Below are 20,353 nucleotides of genomic sequence, written 5' to 3' on the forward strand. Positions count from 1 at the left end.
TTTACCTAAATACACACATCAAAAACATGCCTGGGATTAAAGTGCATGGGTGTTTTCACTTGTAAATTAATCATTTCTGAGCAGAGAAGCATCTTCTGATGCAGTTTATTTTATGCTCAGTTCAAAGAAAGACCCAAACGCAGGACACCTGCAAACTAAAGCCAATCTTTATTTTAAACGTGCTTGTTGACACTAGGGCTGCACGATTAATCGTTAGAAAATCGCGATCTCGATTCATACTTATGTGCGATCTCATTTCCAAATGACAACGATTTTAAAAAAAAAAGAAAAAAAAAAGACGACGATTGTACCGCATTTTGATCCGGGACGTAATCTGCATGAAAACGAGCGCTCACACTTCCTGCTCAACAAATGACAAGGGCGGAGCCTTATACCACGTGATACAGAAGCTGGCTGCTAAAATCGGCAGGGAAAAAACAACGGAGAGCACGTCAGGGATGACGAGAAAGTGACAGGAGAAAATCCGTCCCGGTCAACCACCCAAACATCAATAACGGGAACCTTATACAGCGCTTCCCTATACCCGTCGAACTCCCGCAGGCACAAAGAAATTACGGAGGCTATCACTTATCACCTGACCAAAGATATGGCTCCCATCAACACTGTGCAAAACGAGGGATTTAGGAAAATGATCAACACAACAAACGCTACACAGTGCCGTCCCGCAACTATTTTTCTATTGTTGCACTACCTGCTCTATACACGCAGTGTCGAGCAACCGTGGAGACGGAATTTCAAGCAGTACAACATTTTGCGGCAACGACAAAACGTGAGACATTTGTTGTTTTTATGTTTATTTATTGTTTTTATGTTCAGTCTCAACTGTTACGAAGTTGATGTGCAGTTAATAAGTGCAATAAATATTTATACTGGAAAAGAAAATCGTGAGAGAATCGTGATCTCAATTCTAAGCCAAAAAATCGTGATTCTCATTTTATGCAAAATCGTGCAGCCCTAGTTGCAGCACATTGCAGAGACTGATGGAAGAAACATAAAACAAGGCAAGAAGGAGTCTGGGTAGACAGACAAAGACCATAACTGCCAGCTAAGGGGAGCACTAGACTACACGGAGACCTGAGTGCACTAAATTCGTTGAACGCAGGTAAATGATTAACAAAATACAAGAGAGAAAAAAGCAGAAACCCCAAATGGCTCGACTGTGTTTGCAGTTTAAAGTGAACCGTTCAGCACTGTAGCAGCGGTAGACCTCATACATGTTTCAGTGCCCACGGCACAAAAAAGAGGCGCAGTTCTGCTTACCTCGGCAATGCTGCCACTCTTCCAAGGGCCTAACTGGGGGTCAGCTAATGGGATTATGTGAGTTGGAAGCCCTCATAAATGAAGTCCCCGGTGAGGAGCTGGGGGAGTCCCTGCTATCCCTTAACCCTCTTTAAATCCTTTCCCTTTCACAGTCAGACAGGCACACGAAGACTGCACCAGCTCTGCAGCCGTGCTTGTAGGAGCTGTGCTCAAGGCGCTGGGTGATGCCCCCCCCCACCAAAAAAAAGAAATTTATGTTAATAATTTTTTAAAAGATTATTCCTAAAGCTGTCTAGCTTTATTGCATTGTACATCTGAGGCAGACAGAGAGGATGGAGGCCGTGGGTCGCATGGAAACTCTAAAAATCACACGGCTGGAGAAGACTGATATGGGTTTACATGGCACTTTTATTGAACAGTAAGACATCTGGCTGTAATTGTCATCCTCTCTGTATGCTTGTTATATTCACTTCTTTTGGGACTATTAAAAACACTTTCACTGCCTTCGGTGCTTTTCCTCTTCCCTTTCCTAATTTTTGTGAAAGTATAAATAGTTATAGGAGTACTGTTTATAATTAGAGCAGGCTCTCAGTGGATAATTGTCCTGTGATTTAGTATCCTTACTGCTTTATTGGTATTTCACTCTGGATGCCAGCCAGAGTCAATGAGATGGGATTCTGGAGACGGGTCATATTTTGAAATGGATAATTTTATAATTACTTATAGCGCAAACTATTAAAAAAAACCCTATTGGTCAAATTTTCGTTCAGTTCTTCAGGCAAATCTTGGTCTATGCACGCCTCCTAAGCTTGATGTGTGTTACTTTGTTTCTGTAGAAATGTGAGCTCAGACGGGGCAGAGGCTCGGCGCAGACTGAGGGAATGTGAGGGATTGGTGGATGCTTTGCTGCACGCTCTTCAGTCAGCTGTAGGGAAGAAGGACATGGACAACAAGGTGAGACAACATCCGGGTCATCCATGATCATGGATTCAGAATGAGCTCAGTCTAACAGCAGGTTTTTTTCCTGTCTTTGTTTCACAGTCTGTGGAGAATTGTGTTTGTATTATGAGGAATCTGTCCTACCACGTACACAAAGAGGTGCCGGGGGCCGAAAAGTACCAGGACCCGTCGGCGCTACAAGCCCCTGGTTCAGCGGGACCACAAAGGAAGAAGAAAGATGATGCTGGCTGCTTCGGAGGCAAGAAGGCCAAAGGTGAGAGGGACAGAGGAGATGAAAACACTGTAACCAAAATGTAACCAGATGCATGGATGATCTAACTCTCAGTACAAACGTGTGCAAATAAAGGAGTTACTCAGCGACACAACAGCTCTTAATGCATGCGTTGCTTCAGAGGTCTTAATCAGCGTTCTCCTGTGACTGTTATCTAAACGATGCCGTTATCGCCCAGCTGTACAACAGTAATGGCCGCCATTAATCAGTCAGCCAATGAGATGTGACTACCAGCCAGTGACCCCTGACTTCTAATGGCTCTTTGGAGAACCACATTAGTTTAGGGTTCAGGACAACACAATGCTTAACGTGTACAGAGATTAATAAAGAAGCCAGTTAACCGCTCGGATGCTTTCCGACGTGCAGAAGTGAATGATGGGACGCGTTCAGCTGCTGTACAGCCTTCAGACTGTGCAGCAGTAAGTTTGGCCTCTTCTTCCGTTTAGTGTTGCATTTGTTTTAAAATATGACATGATAATCAGCACGCACTCGTGCTTTGTTTTGGCTAATAGACAGCCTGATTGTTGGCTCTTACTTCAATCTCTTTGAGTGCTTTTCTCCCACGCAGTGATTTTAATTTAGCACCGCAAATGCTGCTGCAGTCTCTGCTGTTTTATGTGTATTTCACCTGCCTTCTTAAAGCTGATACTTAATGTTTTTTAAAGCCTTTTCCTCTTTTTTTATTCTTTCCTCTCTTTCTTGCTTGCTAACTTATCTAAAAACTCCTTTCTCATTTTTCTTTATATCTGACACTTTTCTCTGTCTTTTACTTTACACCTTAAAATCTATCCCCATGGGTCCCAGAGACCATCTATGAACTGCTAATGGCTTGCTATCTATACAAAGCACCGTTTCCTTTCTTTAGTCTTTCTCTCTTTATTTAGCCTATTTTTCAGTTTTCTTTACTCGTTCACGTTTCCTATTCAGTAACAGATGACTCCTTTTTCTGATAAAACTGTTCTCATGTATTACACAGCCTCGTGACACACACACACACACACACACAGCACACTCCTATTTCACCATGGCTCTTCTCTCTTCTCCCCGCTTTGTTTTTTGGCATTGCTGCTGCTTCCTTGGCTAACTATAGAGGAATGGTTTAATCAAGGTGAGTGCCCCCCTCTTCAACCTTTCTCATTTTAGCTCTCTCCTCGTCTCCATCCTCTCCCTGCCTTCCCCCACCTCTTCCTCCTCCTCCACCCCCACCTCCTCGTTCTTTCCCCCTGGCTGTAGAATATAGTTAGAAGTAGTTTTGGGTGTCCTCCAGAAACCTGAGAAAGTTCCAAGGACTTAAGAAAATCGGGGATTTCATTCATTCCACACACATTCCCTTACCATACCTACCGACCGTAGCTCTGAGCATTATAGACTTCCACCTGTCCCAAACTCCTCCGTTTGTTAGAATTAGTTGGTTGGGTTTTCTGTCAGTCCTCTAAGAAAGGTGAAAGGTAAAACGAGTGCTAAAACCGGTAAGTCAACAACAAATCTGTCTTTGTAGTGTTCTTAAGTGGAGCTTGACTAATCCAGCGAACCACAGATGCTGAAAGAGAAATTTGCACATCTATCCCCAAATTGAACTTTGGTGAATTCTTTTAGACTCCAGATAAAATGAATCCTGACAGCTTTGAAGAACGCCGCTAACAGTATCCAACTGGAGCTCTTCACCCCTTTCTAGTACACTTAAGTGTAAATGTCAAGCTCTGCTGCACACTCAGTTTTTTTATGCATTTGTTTGATCGTATGTGATTTGAAACTTCTGAGGATGTCAATAATTAAAGCTGAAACATACTTGATTAAAGCTGCCGCTACAGTTTTCTATTATTTGGAACATTTAAGTGTGCAGAAAATATAGAGGTAAATGATTCTTTACGGATTTGAATGTTTGGGCTTTTTAGGCCTTGCAGACTTTTTTTTTGAAGCAGTGCTGCTTCTTTGTTTGCTGTGGTGGCAGCGAGGGACACCATGGCTACTAGCTCCCCATCTTACCAGCATCTTGTTTTGCAACACTAAAGCCTCATTCAGACATGGGTTTCTGTGACTCTGACGCCTGGCTTCATGTCATTTTTTCATACAAATCGAGCATTTTCACTGTTTGCAATCCTGCAGACATCTCTCTCTTAGCCTGTGTGCGAGGAGCATGCAGAGTCACACACAGACCGCGTGACAACTGCATTTACATTTCACTGGAGTCAAAGCTGGCCGAGCTTTTTCCATGTGTAGTAAAAGTCATGTGACCTTTCACGCTTGGATGAAGCCATGATGTCACTTTTTCTTGACTTATGAAATTTGAAACACTTTATAAAGGGCCAAGCTTGAAATATAGAAATAAAATTTTCCATTGACTTACATTTAGAATATATTTATAAACTTTTCTTTAAATAAATCATATATAACTGTTTGGAGGAGACAACACTAACTTGATTTGTTCAAAACAAACCTGGATTTAGACGACTGATGTAAATTATTTCCTGAAGGGAAGCAGTTTAGCTTGCAGGGAGTGTTTGTACATCTCTGTACTGTGTGTACATTTAAACACTTGTGCGTTATTTGTTGTTTGAGATGCATTTTCCGCCCCTACGGTCCAAAGATTTTGACATCATCCTCAGCATAACCCTGGGGTCTCTTTTCAACATCCAGTTGTCTGACACTGACGTCCTCGTTTCCTTCCTCTCCTCCAGGCAGAAAAAACGGTGAGAATGACAAAAGCTACGACACATTGGATCTGCCTAAGCGCACAGAGCCATCAAAAGGTAGGCCTTTGTGAGCAAAACATTTTAACGCTAAATCTATATAGAACATCTCATCTAGTGAGTGAGTGGTTGGGTTGGGTGGAGGCAAGTCGTTTCTGTGGTGGTCAACAAGAGCGTGGGAGGCCTTTGAGTGAGAAAGAGGCTCTCGGCTAGCTGGCTGTTGAGCTAGCTTTGTTTGATGGTTTTGTGCCTCCAGTGGGACGGTTGATTGTTTGCAGCTTGTGAGAGCTTCAGTTCTGTAAGCCCTTTTTTTTTGTTAAACGCTGTGACAATGCACTGAGGCACAACAGGCAATAAACAGCCTCTGACTGTACACGGAGGCTGGAAATCATCTTTTGTTAAATATGTTGAATTGCTCTGTGCTCAAAGTTGTTTCTGACAGTGCACCTTAGGAGTGGATGGACAGCATCTTCTTTTACATCATGTATGTTCAGTATGGGTGCTGTTGTTATAGCAACGTGGCTCAAGTCTCACGATGTCATTTGTGTGTGACACAGCATGAGGTGATGGTAAGCCGATGGATGCACCTCGTTGTTGGACCACAGTGCAGGTTTGTGTCTAACCATTTCATTTGTTGCCGGGTTGCAAAAATGGTGGGTTTGATTCTTGCGAAGGTGTCACTCATGACTAGGGATGGGTATCGTTTAGGTTTTATCCGATACCGGTGCCAAACCGGTACTTTTGAAACGGTGCCGGTGCTTAAACGGTGCTTAAAGAATGGAGAACACAAAATTGGTCCAAAAACCTCTCATGTTCAGCTGTTTTTTGTAAAAAGTTAACAATGTTAGCCTTTTCTGTAGCTGTAGGGCATATATGGTATCACTCTTGGCTGGAAGCAGTGCTTAATCAATGGAAAAAACACAAACTTTGTCCAAAAACCTCTCATGTTTAACTGTTTTCCACTTTTTCTTTGGTCATTTTAGCCTTTTTGGCCAGGGTGAAGGGAGTATCTGCCATCAAACAAGAAGACAGCCGCATGTAGCTATGATGGTGTTTGCTAGTTCACCTTACATGCATTAATGTAATAACGTGGTTAGCCTACTCAACGTAAATTACACACAAACAACATGAAGCTACTCACGCAGCGCTCCGGGTCCGATAACAGGCACCACACCCGCAGTAGATGTGCACGGTGTGAGGTCTCGCAGCAAGCTATCAAATACGGCGCATTTCTCGGCTTTAAAAAAAACGCTATGCGTCGCCAGGTGTTTCATCGGATTCGAGGTGTTACCTCCTTTGACAGTATCACAGTATCAGCTTAAAGCACTTGTTGCAGCTGCTGAGTTTGCATCTTTTTCTGTGAAGTACAGCCAGACTTTGACCGCTTCGCCTTGGGCATTTTTAATCTGTAGCTCTGCTCTAAAAGAACGTACGTACCTGGACCCGCCTACTATCCTCGGAAACGTAAAATGATTGGCTAGAATCTAAAGTGTATCACAGCTCAGGAAAAAAAGCACCGAAATAAAGCATCGAAATAAAGCACTGCTTTTCGGTCTGGTTACTACTGTTTATGACAGAACCCATCCCTACTCATGACTCATCCAGTGGCGTCATACCTTGGCCAATCAGTGGAATACAGTCTGTTGACGTCATATTTTCAGCTCAACTGAGCAAACGTAGGATGCTAAAAAAGTACCTGGTACCAGGTACTTCCACCTAGGAACCAAAGTTGATAAGTACCTCATAGAAATGGCGCTTTACTGATCATCTGGCAACCACAGGTCATGAAGGAAATGTGTATTCACTATCCAGTTGTAGGTGGTGGCAGTTGCTCTGAAACTGATTGCTAAAGCATCAGTCAACAAGCCTACAGACCACACTGTGATCCCCTGGCAACTGCTGGTTGCATTCCAGGACTGGTTTGGCAAGTGGTTTCTGAAGGTTGCTGTGAGTCTCTTGTGTGAAACTGGGGTTCAGGAAGTCACCAACCAGTGTCAAGTCTTGTGTGAGTGAAGTCTACAGCTCACAAATTTAAACAGTAAACACAGGTGTAGCAGCTCTGCCAGGTAATTTGATTTAAAAAAAAAAATCTTGGCTCTGACCAGTAACTTCTCAGAGTTTTTTCTGGTTTTAAAAAAACAAAAACACTTAGGTCCTCTTGAACGTTTCAGTTTCCAAAGGTTTTTTTTAAAGCTTTTATTGTTTGTGCCATCACGATATAATGACTTAATTACCAACTGCTGAGGTGCTGACCATCTCCCTGCAACGTTAATCATGTTAATCATTCATGATAAGCCACATTGTTTACAGCAAACTTTCTGCTAATACAGTTGCCAAGTGTTTACACAGTGGAAAAGTAACAAGCCGGCATGTCATAACTTCCTGATTTAGGTTGACTACGTTCAAAAGATTAGGAAAGTCGACCCTACCCTTACCCAAAGGATTTCTTTTCACATAATAACTAGAAGCCACATTGTTTCCACCCTGGAGTATTGTAGAAAATGTTTGTCAGCAACACACAAAGCTTGAGTATGAGATGTCTTCACACACTGGTGAAGGCAGCTACAGTTGTAGCCACAGCTGCCCTGGGACAGACTGACAGTTTGTTGTCTAATGCATTGTACAAACTGACATGATGTTAGGTAACATTGCAGGGGGCATCATTCCCAGATTTGGCATGTGGTTCATGCAGTAGATTGTGTGTGTGTGCAGGCATAGCCTCTCTGCTGTTGGTATTTGGCAGTAACAGGCAGTTGACTGTCATAAAAGCAAATTAGCCTGCAGTACAAACCTCATCGAGTTAGGAGAAAGATGTATATTTGCTCATGTGTATGTCAGTACAGTACATTACTCTGCGGTAAAGTGTCCGTGGTGTCTGTGGAATTCGCATGCCCTTGTTAAACACCCCTATGTGGTATTAACACATCAGCACCTTCATTACCAACCACTTAACTTACTGCAGGAACCTTTGGAGGGAGCAGCATCTAAGTTTGTGGAAATTGATTTATTCCCTTGAAAGTCACCGCTCTGCAGCTGTACTCTCTCAGAGTTCAGCAACTTTGGGTGCGGGGCTTGCTGTGCTGATTGGCTGACATTTCACCCCGTCTATCTCTGCCCCCTCACAGACAATTCTGGTAAAAAGCTTGCAAAAATTCACCACGGTTGTGTGTATCTTTGGCAAGTTTCCTCTGCCAAAGTGGTTGTATCCTCCAGAGTGCCGTCTCGCTGCTCAGACTTACCTGTCACAACATCGGCAGATTACTTCATCTAATGTACTCCGATGCTTGAACAGTGAAAATGCAGACAACCGTTGTTCTCAAGGCACCTTTTAGTTACATTAAAAAGTTTTTGTAAGTAGAAGCTTTGGGTACTTTGGATAGAAATGTGGCTAATGTCTAGTGGCAGGCACTCAAAGTCCATATCACTTCCTGATTGACTGTTAATTAGCCACATTAACACGTCAAAGTGGGCCCTTGTTAAACTAGATCACAATTAATTGCTGTGCTTTTCCAAGTTAAGCAGATTTTGCCTTTTTTTAAATCGCTTCTAAAGTAAAGGAAAGTAGATGAGCTACAAGGATAATAATTAATATTTTCCACTGGCTGGGTTTTCATGGGTAAAAGCCAAGCTGCCACACTGCAGCTGAGGATCTATAGCAGCTAGGCTGGTGCTGCGATTGCATTACACAGTGTGGAAACAACTCCCGTCAGAGTTTAGGCTCCAGAGAAAGCAATTATCGTTATAGGCCTAAATGTCATGCACAGTTGAGATGAGTGTATGTGTTCGTGTTGTAGAGAGCGGCCCCGGCATTTTCTTGCTCGCAGACAGACAAATCATATTTGACATTTATTAGCTCAACACACAGCCGAATAACAACAGTGAGATGCATGGATAATAAGCTTAATCACCAGAGCAAAACCCACAATGTCTTTTAAAGCACATTTATCACTTTTTCTTCACTGGGAAACATCAGGGATGGACGCGCTTGCTGCTGAAAGACTGTAAAAGTCCTCTGGGTGCCTTGTTTGTTTTTTCTGTGAAAATGTGGATTTGTGTGATTGGGGCACATACACCACTACCCACCTCCTCCACCACCATCACATCCGCTGGTCACCTGGGGGGCGTTTGCAATGAGGGAGCGAGAGCAGCTCCCGAGGCTGAGGGAGATATGGGAGATTACATGTGTATCCCAGTCCTGATCTGATGTCAGGCAGGGAGAGGTCAATGCAGGGAGCATGCTGGACCTGGGCAGTGATTAATCTTGTTTATGTGTGGATGTGTGCGTGTGTGCGTATGCTGGAAAAAGAAGAAAAGAGGAGACAAGAGAACAAGGGCTCTGTGGGCATTTTATTTTGACAGCGGTTGTGATTAGAGGGCTGTCTGATGCGTGTTTTGAGACAACTTTTTAAAGATACTAAAAGCTTCAGATGTGAATAAGTAACACAACATGCCCCACACTGACTAATAGCAGTTAAATGCTGTACTTTGTGTGTCTGCTAAGTTGTTGCTGGGCAGTCAGAGTGCATCAGGTTTTTCCAAAATTGTTCTGTGAAAGCAGATGGCCGATATAACAGAGACCTGAGCTACGAAGCAGGATTTGAGCTTAACTATTTAACTTTAGGATTATTATGAAGACGGTTCACTTCTTACCAGGGTATATCACCATGATAAATTACGGTGTAGACAGTGTCGCTACCCGATCCGTACCGGAAACCCGATCGGTACCCCGCATGCGCGAAAGGTGTCTACTTCCGGTCGTAGCGTTTTACGATAGTTATGGGTCAGAATATCGGTTAAGATGTTAAGAATAATAAGTATATCTTAAAATGTTTGCAATAATGAAGCATTTCAGTACAATGTAGACAAAAACGAAAAATAAAAAGATAGTTACGGATCGGGACTCCCCGATCCTTACTGCGCATGTGCAAAGTCGGACCGTCAGGAGTGACCTCCTGACCCAGTATGAACCTTCCAGATCCCTCAGGTCATCTGGATCCGGTCTTTTATCAGTTCCCAGAGTCAGAACCAGACACGGAGAAGCCGCATTCAGCTTTTATGCTCCACATATCTGGAACAAACTCCCAGAAAGCCTCCGATCAGCTGAAACACTCAGTTAATTTAAATCCAGGTTGAAGACTCACGTGTTCTCAGCTGCATTTGAATAAAGCACCAAATCCGCACTCAAAACTTACATTTTAACTACTGATTTTGTTTGTTTGTTTGTTTGTTTGTTAATTAGTTAGTTTGTTTGCTTGTTTTAATCAATTTTAAATCATGCTTTTTATTTGTTTTTGTTTCTAATGTCTCTGTAAAGCACTTTGAATCACCTTGTTGTTGAATTGTGCTATACAAATAAACTTGCCTTGCCTTACAAATCGGGTCTGCCCGATCCGTACCGCGCATGTGCAGATGTTTTCTTCTTCTTCTGTTCATTTAATGGCAGTTTACTCTCCAGTGTACGAGGATACTGCCACCTGCTGACCGAGCGAATGAACCCTATTGTAAACTGAATTGGCGTCATTACAAACGCGTGTTAAATTTGATTTAGTGATAGTCGAGTGTGTTTATGCTTGTCTGTGTGGAGAGGATTGACTGGAATAGTGATGATGATGTCCGCTATCACTGTCAGTTGTCAGTAAACACTTAATCTGGCTGATGAATCGTCACGTGACACATTGCTAAATCAATATTATTGTCTGTAATTAGGCGCCATTCTTCTTATTTTACGGCGCTGTTGTTCAATCGGGGGACGCTCTCTGTTGAGGAGAAAAGCATAAATTTGTTTGTATACAGATTATCCGTTGTTTAAATGTCCCGGGCAGTCGAAAAGGAGGCAGAGCTGTTGAGAAATGCTAGGAGCTAACTGGGCGCTAACTGTATCATTCAAATATATTGAATGTCGCAATGTTGGCAAAGAGAGGAAGTGACGTAAGATTTGCGCATGCGGGGTACCGATCGGGTTTCCGGTACGGATCGGGTAGTGACAGACCTAGCCTCTGTGGGAACAGGTTATTTTTCAGATTATGGATCAATAAGCCGATATCACAGTCCAATGATAATTTGAATCTCTGAAAAACAGCCCTCTGATCTGTGTGCACAGATACTACAAGGGTCTGTAGTTTTTCAGTAGCATCTAAAGGCTGTTAAACACCACCAGGGCTGACAGGATAAAAACTAAAACTGTCTCACATTAAAATAATAATTTAACAAAAATCCAGTTTGTGACCTTTTATGAGATTGAATGATTTAGTTTCTTGAAAACAAAAGTGAAAAGTTGTGTAATACCTGTAGGAAGTTTGCCCACTGCAAAAGTCCAAGTCTGCAGTTCCAGCATTGGTGTCATTTGACTACAACTTTATGTACTGGGAGCACTGGAAGAGTTCAGGGATTAGAAATAGCTGCTGTGTAAAATAATGTTATATAAAAGTCAGCATGACTGAAGGTCGGAGTTATTTATCCCGTCATTAGAGAAGTCCAAAGCTACTGGGGAGGGGAGTTGTAACAAAAGTGATTAAGAATTGTGAAAAGACCCTTTTCATTAAAGAGCCTGTGAGTGTGGCAGCCGCTGAGATGATGAAACATTTTCCCAGCAGTTAATTGAAACCACAGCGTTTACCCTTAGATTGGAAAAAGGTCAAGAGAGGAGAAGGAGGTGGGAGAAAGGAAAAGATGTGAAAGGGTTTATGCAGTTAACTTATAGATCAATTCTAAAGCATTAAAAGGTTCACGATCAGCCGACTCCTTAACACAAAGTTCGTGTGGTGTCCTGTTGTGCCGATTTGCAGCTGTGTGAGAATAGCACATGTGTGCTGCATACGAGCAAGGACGACTGTTCCAATAATAATGTTCCAATTTGGTTTTTCCAACGTATGTGAAAGTGGCTTAAGAGTGATGAGGGGGGAAAACCTGAATGGAATCTTGTTTCTTCCTGATTTCTTCCAGCCTGAATAAAATATTGAAAGGACAGAGAAACGGTTGTTAGCTTTGCTTTGAGGAAACACTGTATCTAATTAATTAGACTTTACATTTGGTACAGTCTTCATATGTTTCCCTTTATCTGTGCTCTTATGCTTTACTGTCAGAGTACTCTCATGATGCAGGAGGGTGGAAAGCGCCTCACACAGCTGAGGATGTATTTGTGTTTTCAGTGAGCCAGAGCATCCAAAGTGTACGAGTACAAGAGTTCAGATCATAGCCAAACCAGGACTAAGAGCGTTTTACCTTGAGACATAAAAAAAACAAGCTTCAGCCTTTAAAAATCGACCAACTGCTCGCTCAGCTAATAAAAGATTTTTTTCCCCGAGTGAATTAAGATAACTTTATTTGTGGCCTGCAGTAAAATCATTCTTACACATGCCTCCGACCACAAATGCACATATTGTCAGTGGGATCAGATTGCAGAATGGAAAAGCTTTAAACTCAATGTCATTATGGGCACTTTAAGATGAAGACTGTGTACTTACAGCAGTCATGGGGGGAGTCCCAAAGATCCCATACTTGCCAGTGCATGTCAGAGAACAAACCCACTAATACGCCCAGAGGGTCAATCAGCCCCTCAGAGAAACTCAGGAGAGTCTTCTCCAATCACGACATCCCAGTGCTTTTGAGACCCAGCCAAGACTCGGCTGTACATCTGCATCTAAAGGTCAAAGGTCACTCTTTCAAGGATGCCAATATTCACATTTTGGACAGAGAAGACAGATGGTTTGAAAGAGGAGTGAAAGAAGCCATCTATGTCCACTGTGAATGACCATATTTGAACAGAGGGCGGGGCTTATGACACCAACCGTCTGCCGTCTATAATCCAGATTCGAGATCCCTTCCCAGACGCCTTAACGCCCACTCACATCTTGGGTCATTTGTTCTCAATAAGTCACATGACAGAGTGTGGAAAGGTGTCAAACCTTGGCTGACTATGACCCACACCCGTTTTCACACCTTGGCTGTGCGATCAGGGAGAGGAACAAGAGGGGGTCCATGACCCTCTTTGGCTACGTCCACACGAATGTGTTTTCATTTGAAAACGCATCGGCTTCCCATCCACACTGAGACGGTGTTTTACCTGAAGGAAAACGCAGCGTTTTGAAAACGCTCTGGAAAACGAATACATTTGAAGACGGTGCTTTTGCGTCGCAGTGTGGACATCGAAAACTGAGACTTTCGAAAACGATGACGCATTTTAGTCATGTGATGCAGTCATGTGACCAATTAAACAAAGATAGCGGAGGGCATTATACACAGTGTTGGGAAGGTTACTTTTAAAATGTATTCCATTACAGAATACAGAATACATGCCCCAAAATGTATTCTGTAACGTATTCCGTTACGTTACTCAATGAGAGTAACGTATTCTGAATACTTTGGATTACTTAATATATTATCATGCTGTTTACAACTATGTGAATGTACTATTGCTGTGATTTATTACTGTTACTGCAGGTCCGCGGCTCCGAACCGTAGTAAACGGACCTCTGACTAATACGGTGGGTTCTGTGTCGGGCTTGTAGCCGAAAACTAGCTTTACTTTGTTGTCTGGGTCAACTTTGCTAGCGAGAGACAGAGAGAGGCCTTGAAAGGCTGCTCCAACAGAACTTATTGTTTTTGGAGGAAAACACGAACACAGTGTACAGTCGAGTCTTAATAGCTTACTTACAAGTGGGCTCGTCAGGCACTCTTCTTGGCTGCAGTGGTTATTATTATATTTACATGTTTCCAGCTCCCGTTTTTGCTCGATGACAGCTCGTACTTTTCCTTTTTCTCCCTCCCTCGCTCACAGACACATAACGTGTATGGCAGTCCATTCTCCCTGCAGCACGGACTACACTGCCCATGATGCTACATTCTTTAGAGCTATACTTGTAGCATTCTGCCTATTAGCTTAGCACAACAACAACAGGCGCTCTCTCACCCAGGAAACACGCAGAGAGAGAGCGTCACCCTGTAACCATGGCAACCGTAACGCTGCCGCCTGGAACAACAGAACGTAGCTGTCAAACAAAACCCAAACAGTCCTGACCCGCCACAATATGAAACAGGGAAGTACCGCCGTGTAATCCATTTATTTCAACAAAGTAACTGTATTCTAAATACCACCTTTTTAAACGGTAACTGTAACGGAATACAGTTACTCATATTTTGTATTTTAAATACGTAACGGCGGTACATGTATTCCGTTACTCCCCAACACTGATTATACAGCAGTTGTTTTGTTTGCTTTGACAGCCCTATTAAAGATTAATCAGTCTGTACATGCTTCACGTAGCTTTTCTTCAAATTCTTTAACTCTCACTCACTTTTTGCACTTTGTACTTTTGTGTTACTCGCAGCAACAACTCCACCTCATTGTCAGTCCATTTAAAAAACTCTGCTTTTCCTCGACATTTTGCCGCGACGTTTCAAAGAGCCGGAAAGTAAATAAACAGCAGACAGAAATGAGGCCGGCTCAATCTTCTTGCGTTTCACGCATGCGCAGTACTGGAACGTAAGCGTTTTCGGCCATTTCAATGTGGACGCACAACTCTGTGAAAACGACTGAAAATGCTAGTGTGGACGCGGAGTGTTTTCAGACGAAAACGCCGTTTTCAAATCTATCCGGGCTAGTGTGGACGTAGCCTTTGAGTCCAATAGGACTCTCCACCAATTGCTCTTAGACCTGAAGAAGCTTGTTGGATGAGAGGTGAAACGTCTTCCAGAAACTTAAAGAAGTCCACACGTCTTTCTTTCCAAGCTCCTAAGACCAGCATTTTTTATTGAAGCGACGATTCCCATGAATAATATAGAGACTTCCATCTAGCCAGATCGTCTTCCATTTTCTTTAAAAGTGCAATGTAGTTTAGTTTATTTAATTATGCAACCCTAGGAGAACCATTAATAGCTAAATATTAATATTTCCAGATTGCAATAGGGTAGAAGAAGAATTATGGAAGGAGCAATTAATCTCTGTTTTTATAGTGCAGACAGAGTTGTAAAATGTGGGCACTCTGCTAATGATTAAATATTAATTAGATTAAACTGATATACTGAAGTGAGTGAAAATATCATTACTTTTGTATGCACTTGGCCAAATTTTAAAAAAATATGACCCGAGCAGGGTCTCCACCAGCAGTTTGACTGGCAGCGGGGCATTTTAACATTGCCCTCAATTAATTTAGTAAGTAAGTAAACTTTATTTAATCTAGCACCAGTACCCTTCTGTAACGCTAATTGTGAGCCACACATGGAACAACGGAGCTTTGGTTTAGGTGCATCTCTGCACTCACCGTGGGTGACAAGTGAGACAGAGAAAGATGTCAAGGTGTTTATTAGGGGTGCAACGATACACAAAATTCACGGTTCGGGTCAGTTCGATACTTTGGTGTCACGGTTCGATATTTCTTTGATACAAAAAAAATGTTCATGCCTTTTTAATTTGTCATTTATTAAAATTATAAATATATATTTTAACTCAAAAGTACAGTTTTTAAATTCAATGTTGCTGAAACAACAAAGGGATAAAAAATAAATCTCTGATCGAGAAATCACTCATCTTTGGAAAAGAGAGTTTATTACAGAGAAATGTCTCTTTCCAAAATAAAAGCTATACTATACGCTTCTTCTGGGCTATATTCTCAGCAGCATATTAAACATATCAGGTCCCCATAAGGAGAGTCATGTGCTAACGGCTGTCTAAATGACTCGGGTAAAGTTTGTAGCATGCGCGCTTGTTGTTTTTGTCTGCTTCCACTTGTCTTTGCACTAGGATGATGTCAGAGTAAATGTGCAGTCATATTCGTTGTGTTCCCACTAGTGCTGTCAGCGTTAATCTGAAATGACGTTAACGCCACAACACGGCAAATCTCCGTTAACGAGCTACCGCGGATCGCCCTGTGCGTGGGGCTGGACGGCCAACACGTTAACGAGCTAACTGCGCTAACACACTAGTTCCCACCTATGTAATTGAGCATTGCGTGGCACATCCAACATACTGTTTTACTTTTGTCCATGACGCGCTTACCTTCAGGGTCATACGTCACATGAAAACCAAAATAGTTCCAAACGCCAGATCTGAATGAGGGTGGGGGAGGTTCAATTTGCAATGTTGCAACGAGCTTAGCTTCTGTCTTGCTAGCTTGCCCTGCACTCAGTGAATCTGCGTTCGACTACTCCACCTAGGCTGCACTGTCGAGCGCAGATCCACTGAGCGCTCAACACAGACAGCATCATCAGAAGGAAAGTTGATAAAATAAATAATTAAAATAAATTTAAAAATTTTGTATATGCGTACCGAACCGAAAGCACTGTATCGAACGGTTCAATATCGATATGAGTATCGTTGCACCCCTAGTGTTTATATATAAGAGCGAGAGAGCAATGAGAAGCAGTTAACGCTGTTCCAAAAACCTTCTAGCCTGTTATAGTCATTAATTAGTCGAGATAAGTGGACAGATATCAGCTCTCTAACATTTGCTTTGTTGTCTTGTCCTTTTTAAAGTGTCTTTGTGGGTTTTTCAAGCTGTTTTAGCCCAAGCGGACCTGGGCTAATAACACCAGGGCAGAAACTCTGCAATCATGGCGACTTATGAAAAGACCGAGATCATTCTTTCTGCAGAAAAATGATCAATAGTTGAAACCCTAATACCCTTTTACTGCTACACTACTTGTATGTTGTCATATGAGGAAATGGTTGGAAACTTGGTGGATGTGTTTGATGTGTCAGTGCTAATTCCCACCATGATGAATATTTTGGTAATCTGTGTCTAATTTCAAGTGAAGCTTTTTGATCCAAACTGCTCTAAGTATAGCTAATTAGTCATATCTTGACAATAAGGGCAATGTGACGGAGCAATAAAGACATTGGGTTTGAAAAGCTTCAGCGCTTTCCACGTCTGCCCTTTCGCGCTCTCCATTTCTCTTTCCACCTCCAGTACTAATTCTCATTTGTCTTGCTCTCTGCCACTTTGGCGCTCTCTCCATCCATGAGAGATTTATTGCACTCCTCTCGTCGCGCAAACCCACAACCCTCGTCTCTCAACCAGCAGTTGAGAAAACACCCGCGTTTACAAAGACGACAACTGTGTAACATGCATCACTGTTTTTTTGTTGTTGTTGTTTTTTTTGTTTTTCTAGCAAGCCAAGCATTTAATTTGCGGAGAAGTCTTAGCATTGACAAACAACACTAGTGTGAGCTGTTATTTATTGTATTCTGTAACCCACTTTGATATCAACCCACTGGGGATCTCTATTTGTAGAGTAATGAACACTGACTGTTTTGCTGTCGGAGTCATCTCTGTCTCTGAAGCGTCTTAGCTCTTGATGTCGGAAAAGTCAGGGGCTCAATTGAGTTAGAGAAAATAGAGCTCCACTTTGATTGTTTGTCTCTGGTGTTGTCACCTCACATGGAGGAGAAATATTTCACTTAATGGCTCTGTGGCAAGAATCTGATTCTTTTAATCCTCCCTGCTATATCTCTCTTTATGGCTTCAAGTGGTGGAGGAAAAGGAAAAAAACAGCCACTTGCCCAAAGACCTGATGAACATCCTGCCTCGGCAGGGAAATGTGATAAAGCAGATCCATTTTTCAAAATAAGGAATCTTTGCGTCATTACCCTGCTGGCAAGTCTACTTCAGATAAACACAATTCTAGTCAGGAGGAAAAGTTTAGCCTACAATAAACACCTCACCGCCTCCCAAATTCCGAGCAGTGGTACCAAGTAGAAGCTCTCTATTTTCATGCCTTTGGAATTTAACACCTCCATAACAAATACTGACTCCTAGCCTCGCTGTCTTCATGCTAGCCCGCAACCAGCTGACTGCAGTGAATCACTTGCCCCTTTGTTAACCACAAAAACGCACCACTCGCTTGTTCCAATTGCCGCCCTGCTCCATCTCCTCTCCTGGCGCTACATTTTGCTGCCAGGTGAGACCTCTAATAGTGATGGCTACGTCACGACCATCTAATCCAGACATGCAGATGGCAAACAAAGCGTGTATATAAGCATATAATGCTTGCACAGACACATGGCCGAGGTACATTCACACATACTTTCTCACCCTCGGCTTCTTGGCTGTCTTGACACAAAGCATCCACTCCGCACAGTGTTGGTTCCAGACTGTCTGGCACCTTGTATCACTCTCTGTCTCTCTGTAGCCGCTGTCGTTGCATTTCTCTTGGCATTACACCTTGTGTTGTGTGTCCTTATTATAGTGGATGCAGCCATGTCCAGAGGAAGGTCTACCCTGCTCTAAGAAAAGGACGATTGACTCAGATCGCTTTTATATTTCTGTTCCCTTGCTGTCACAACAGTCAGACGAGACAAAACTAAATTGGATGCAAACAAACAAAACCCCAAAACAGATATTATAACACAGGAGACTTTACATTTACATGGAGTATAACTAAACAAACGAATCCTGGAACCAAACATTAGTCATAATCATGCTCTTCAAGCATTTTCTTTTAAACTGTGTCGATCATTAACATAAATTTGTGGCAACACGAGATAAGTGATGCCTTTACATAAAGACACAGATCTTACTACCCATTTACACTTTGTATGTCTATAGGTGATTAAATAGCTGTAAGAGCAAAAAGCATTTGAGACAGAAATCGGACACATTGTATCTTAATGTTAAAAGGTGTGAAACTTTGCCCCGTTCCTGGTTTGATAAGTAATATCTGTTGGTAAGAGCCCTGTGAAAGTATATGCTGGGAAGTATTTCCCTATGGCACATTACAGTGACATGATTCTCCCTGTGAGGTTATGGAGTTTTGTATTGTGTTATGTGATCCTTGCAACCACTAAATTAGATGACACCAATGCCAACTTTGGGCTTTTGTTACATTGTATCCTTCCCACGTGCTTTTGTTAACAGTGTAACCCACTTGTTCAAAATAGCTTATCCCACATAACCTTTCCACTCTCCTATTTTATTTATGCCTTATGCTTTTATGATTCTGTAAACTTCTTGCTTTTATGTTGCTTTTAAGTGTACAGCGACCTTGAGTGTTTTGAAAGGCGCTTTCAAGTAAAATGTATTATTATTATTATTGTATTATTAATTGCTGGTAAGTTAGCTGAACTATATTTTAGACAATAACAAACAGCTTCATATATCACAATCATTAGACCCTGGCATGATTTCCATTGAGTGAGAAAAAGCAGTGTGCAACACCCAATGAGGGTTCTCTCTTTGAGGTTCTGGCATAGGTAATAGTGAGTAGTTGATGTTTGTTTTTGTTTAATGGAACTTTCTGTGTATTTAGATGCCGACAGATTTGTGATTTTCACCAATTTGTTGCAGTTAATTGTTGTATTCTCACCAACAGATTGCATGTAATTGGCAATTTCATCCCATTAAGCCAAACTGATACCAAACTGTCAGCAGACTGATACCAGACAGACTCCATCTTATTGGCTTTTTATTATCACCCTGACAATGGAAACAGCAGTTTTATTTATAAGGCACGTGCATAAAGTCACTTAAACTTAAAGTCAACGAGCAGACGATAAATACAAAAAAACTGTGGAGGTGCAGAATGTCTTAAGACTATGAAAACCTGTGTCCTCAGAACCTGTTAGAGGTGCCAGACCTTAACTGATGAATAACTTCTTCTACACTGAAATTTTTTGGGAGATTGAGGATTGGCTAATTTTAATGACACACCAAAGTCACTTTCCAATCCAATTCAATTTTATTTCAGTTCAGTATAATTTTATTTATATAGCACCAAATCACAGCAACAGTCACCTCAAGGCACTTTATATTGTAAGGTAGACCCTAAAATAATGCATACAGAGAAAAACCCAACAATCATATGATCCCCTATGAGCAAGCTCTTTGGCGACAGTGGGAAGGAAAAACTCCCTTTTAACAGGAAGAAACCTCCAGCAGAACCAGGCTCTGAGACTGTGAGAATGGCAATTTTACTGCAATTTCACAACACTCATCGGTGCGGTTTCCAATAGTAGCACACGACTGTTTGTAGCAGGCTGCAGCGAGTAGACTGCCCTGTTAATATACCTCAGTGTGCTTACAGCCTAGTACCAACGATGCTTTTGGTAGCCATAGCCATTTTTAGGGGTGGGGGAAAAAATGGATACTGTGTAGTATGGTGATATTTTGTTTGCTAATAATGTATGGATACAGGGACAGCAGAAATCGATATTTTGTTA

General features: G+C 42.1%; 1 protein-coding gene across 5 annotated transcripts in view; it reads left to right on the forward strand.

Moving 5' to 3' along the window:
• The window catches only part of arvcfb (ARVCF delta catenin family member b), a 297,352-nt gene that overhangs the window by 242,562 nt on the left and 34,437 nt on the right, over positions 1-20,353 (forward strand). For 4 of the 5 annotated variants that reach the window (XM_087848924.1, XM_087848925.1, XM_087848928.1 and 1 more), the window contains 4 exons: positions 2,118-2,235; positions 2,323-2,494; positions 3,603-3,620; positions 5,191-5,262. In XM_087848924.1, the coding sequence (XP_087705050.1) occupies positions 2,118-2,235; positions 2,323-2,494; positions 3,603-3,620; positions 5,191-5,262 (380 nt within the window). The remainder of the gene's footprint in view (positions 1-2,117; positions 2,236-2,322; positions 2,495-3,602; positions 3,621-5,190; positions 5,263-20,353) is intronic. The other variant, XM_087848927.1, reaches the window with a different exon arrangement.

Source organism: Neolamprologus brichardi, chromosome 12 (assembly GCF_056152115.1).
Source record: "Neolamprologus brichardi isolate AB-2024 chromosome 12, ASM5615211v1, whole genome shotgun sequence".
Classification (NCBI taxonomy): Eukaryota; Metazoa; Chordata; class Actinopteri; order Cichliformes; family Cichlidae; genus Neolamprologus; species Neolamprologus brichardi.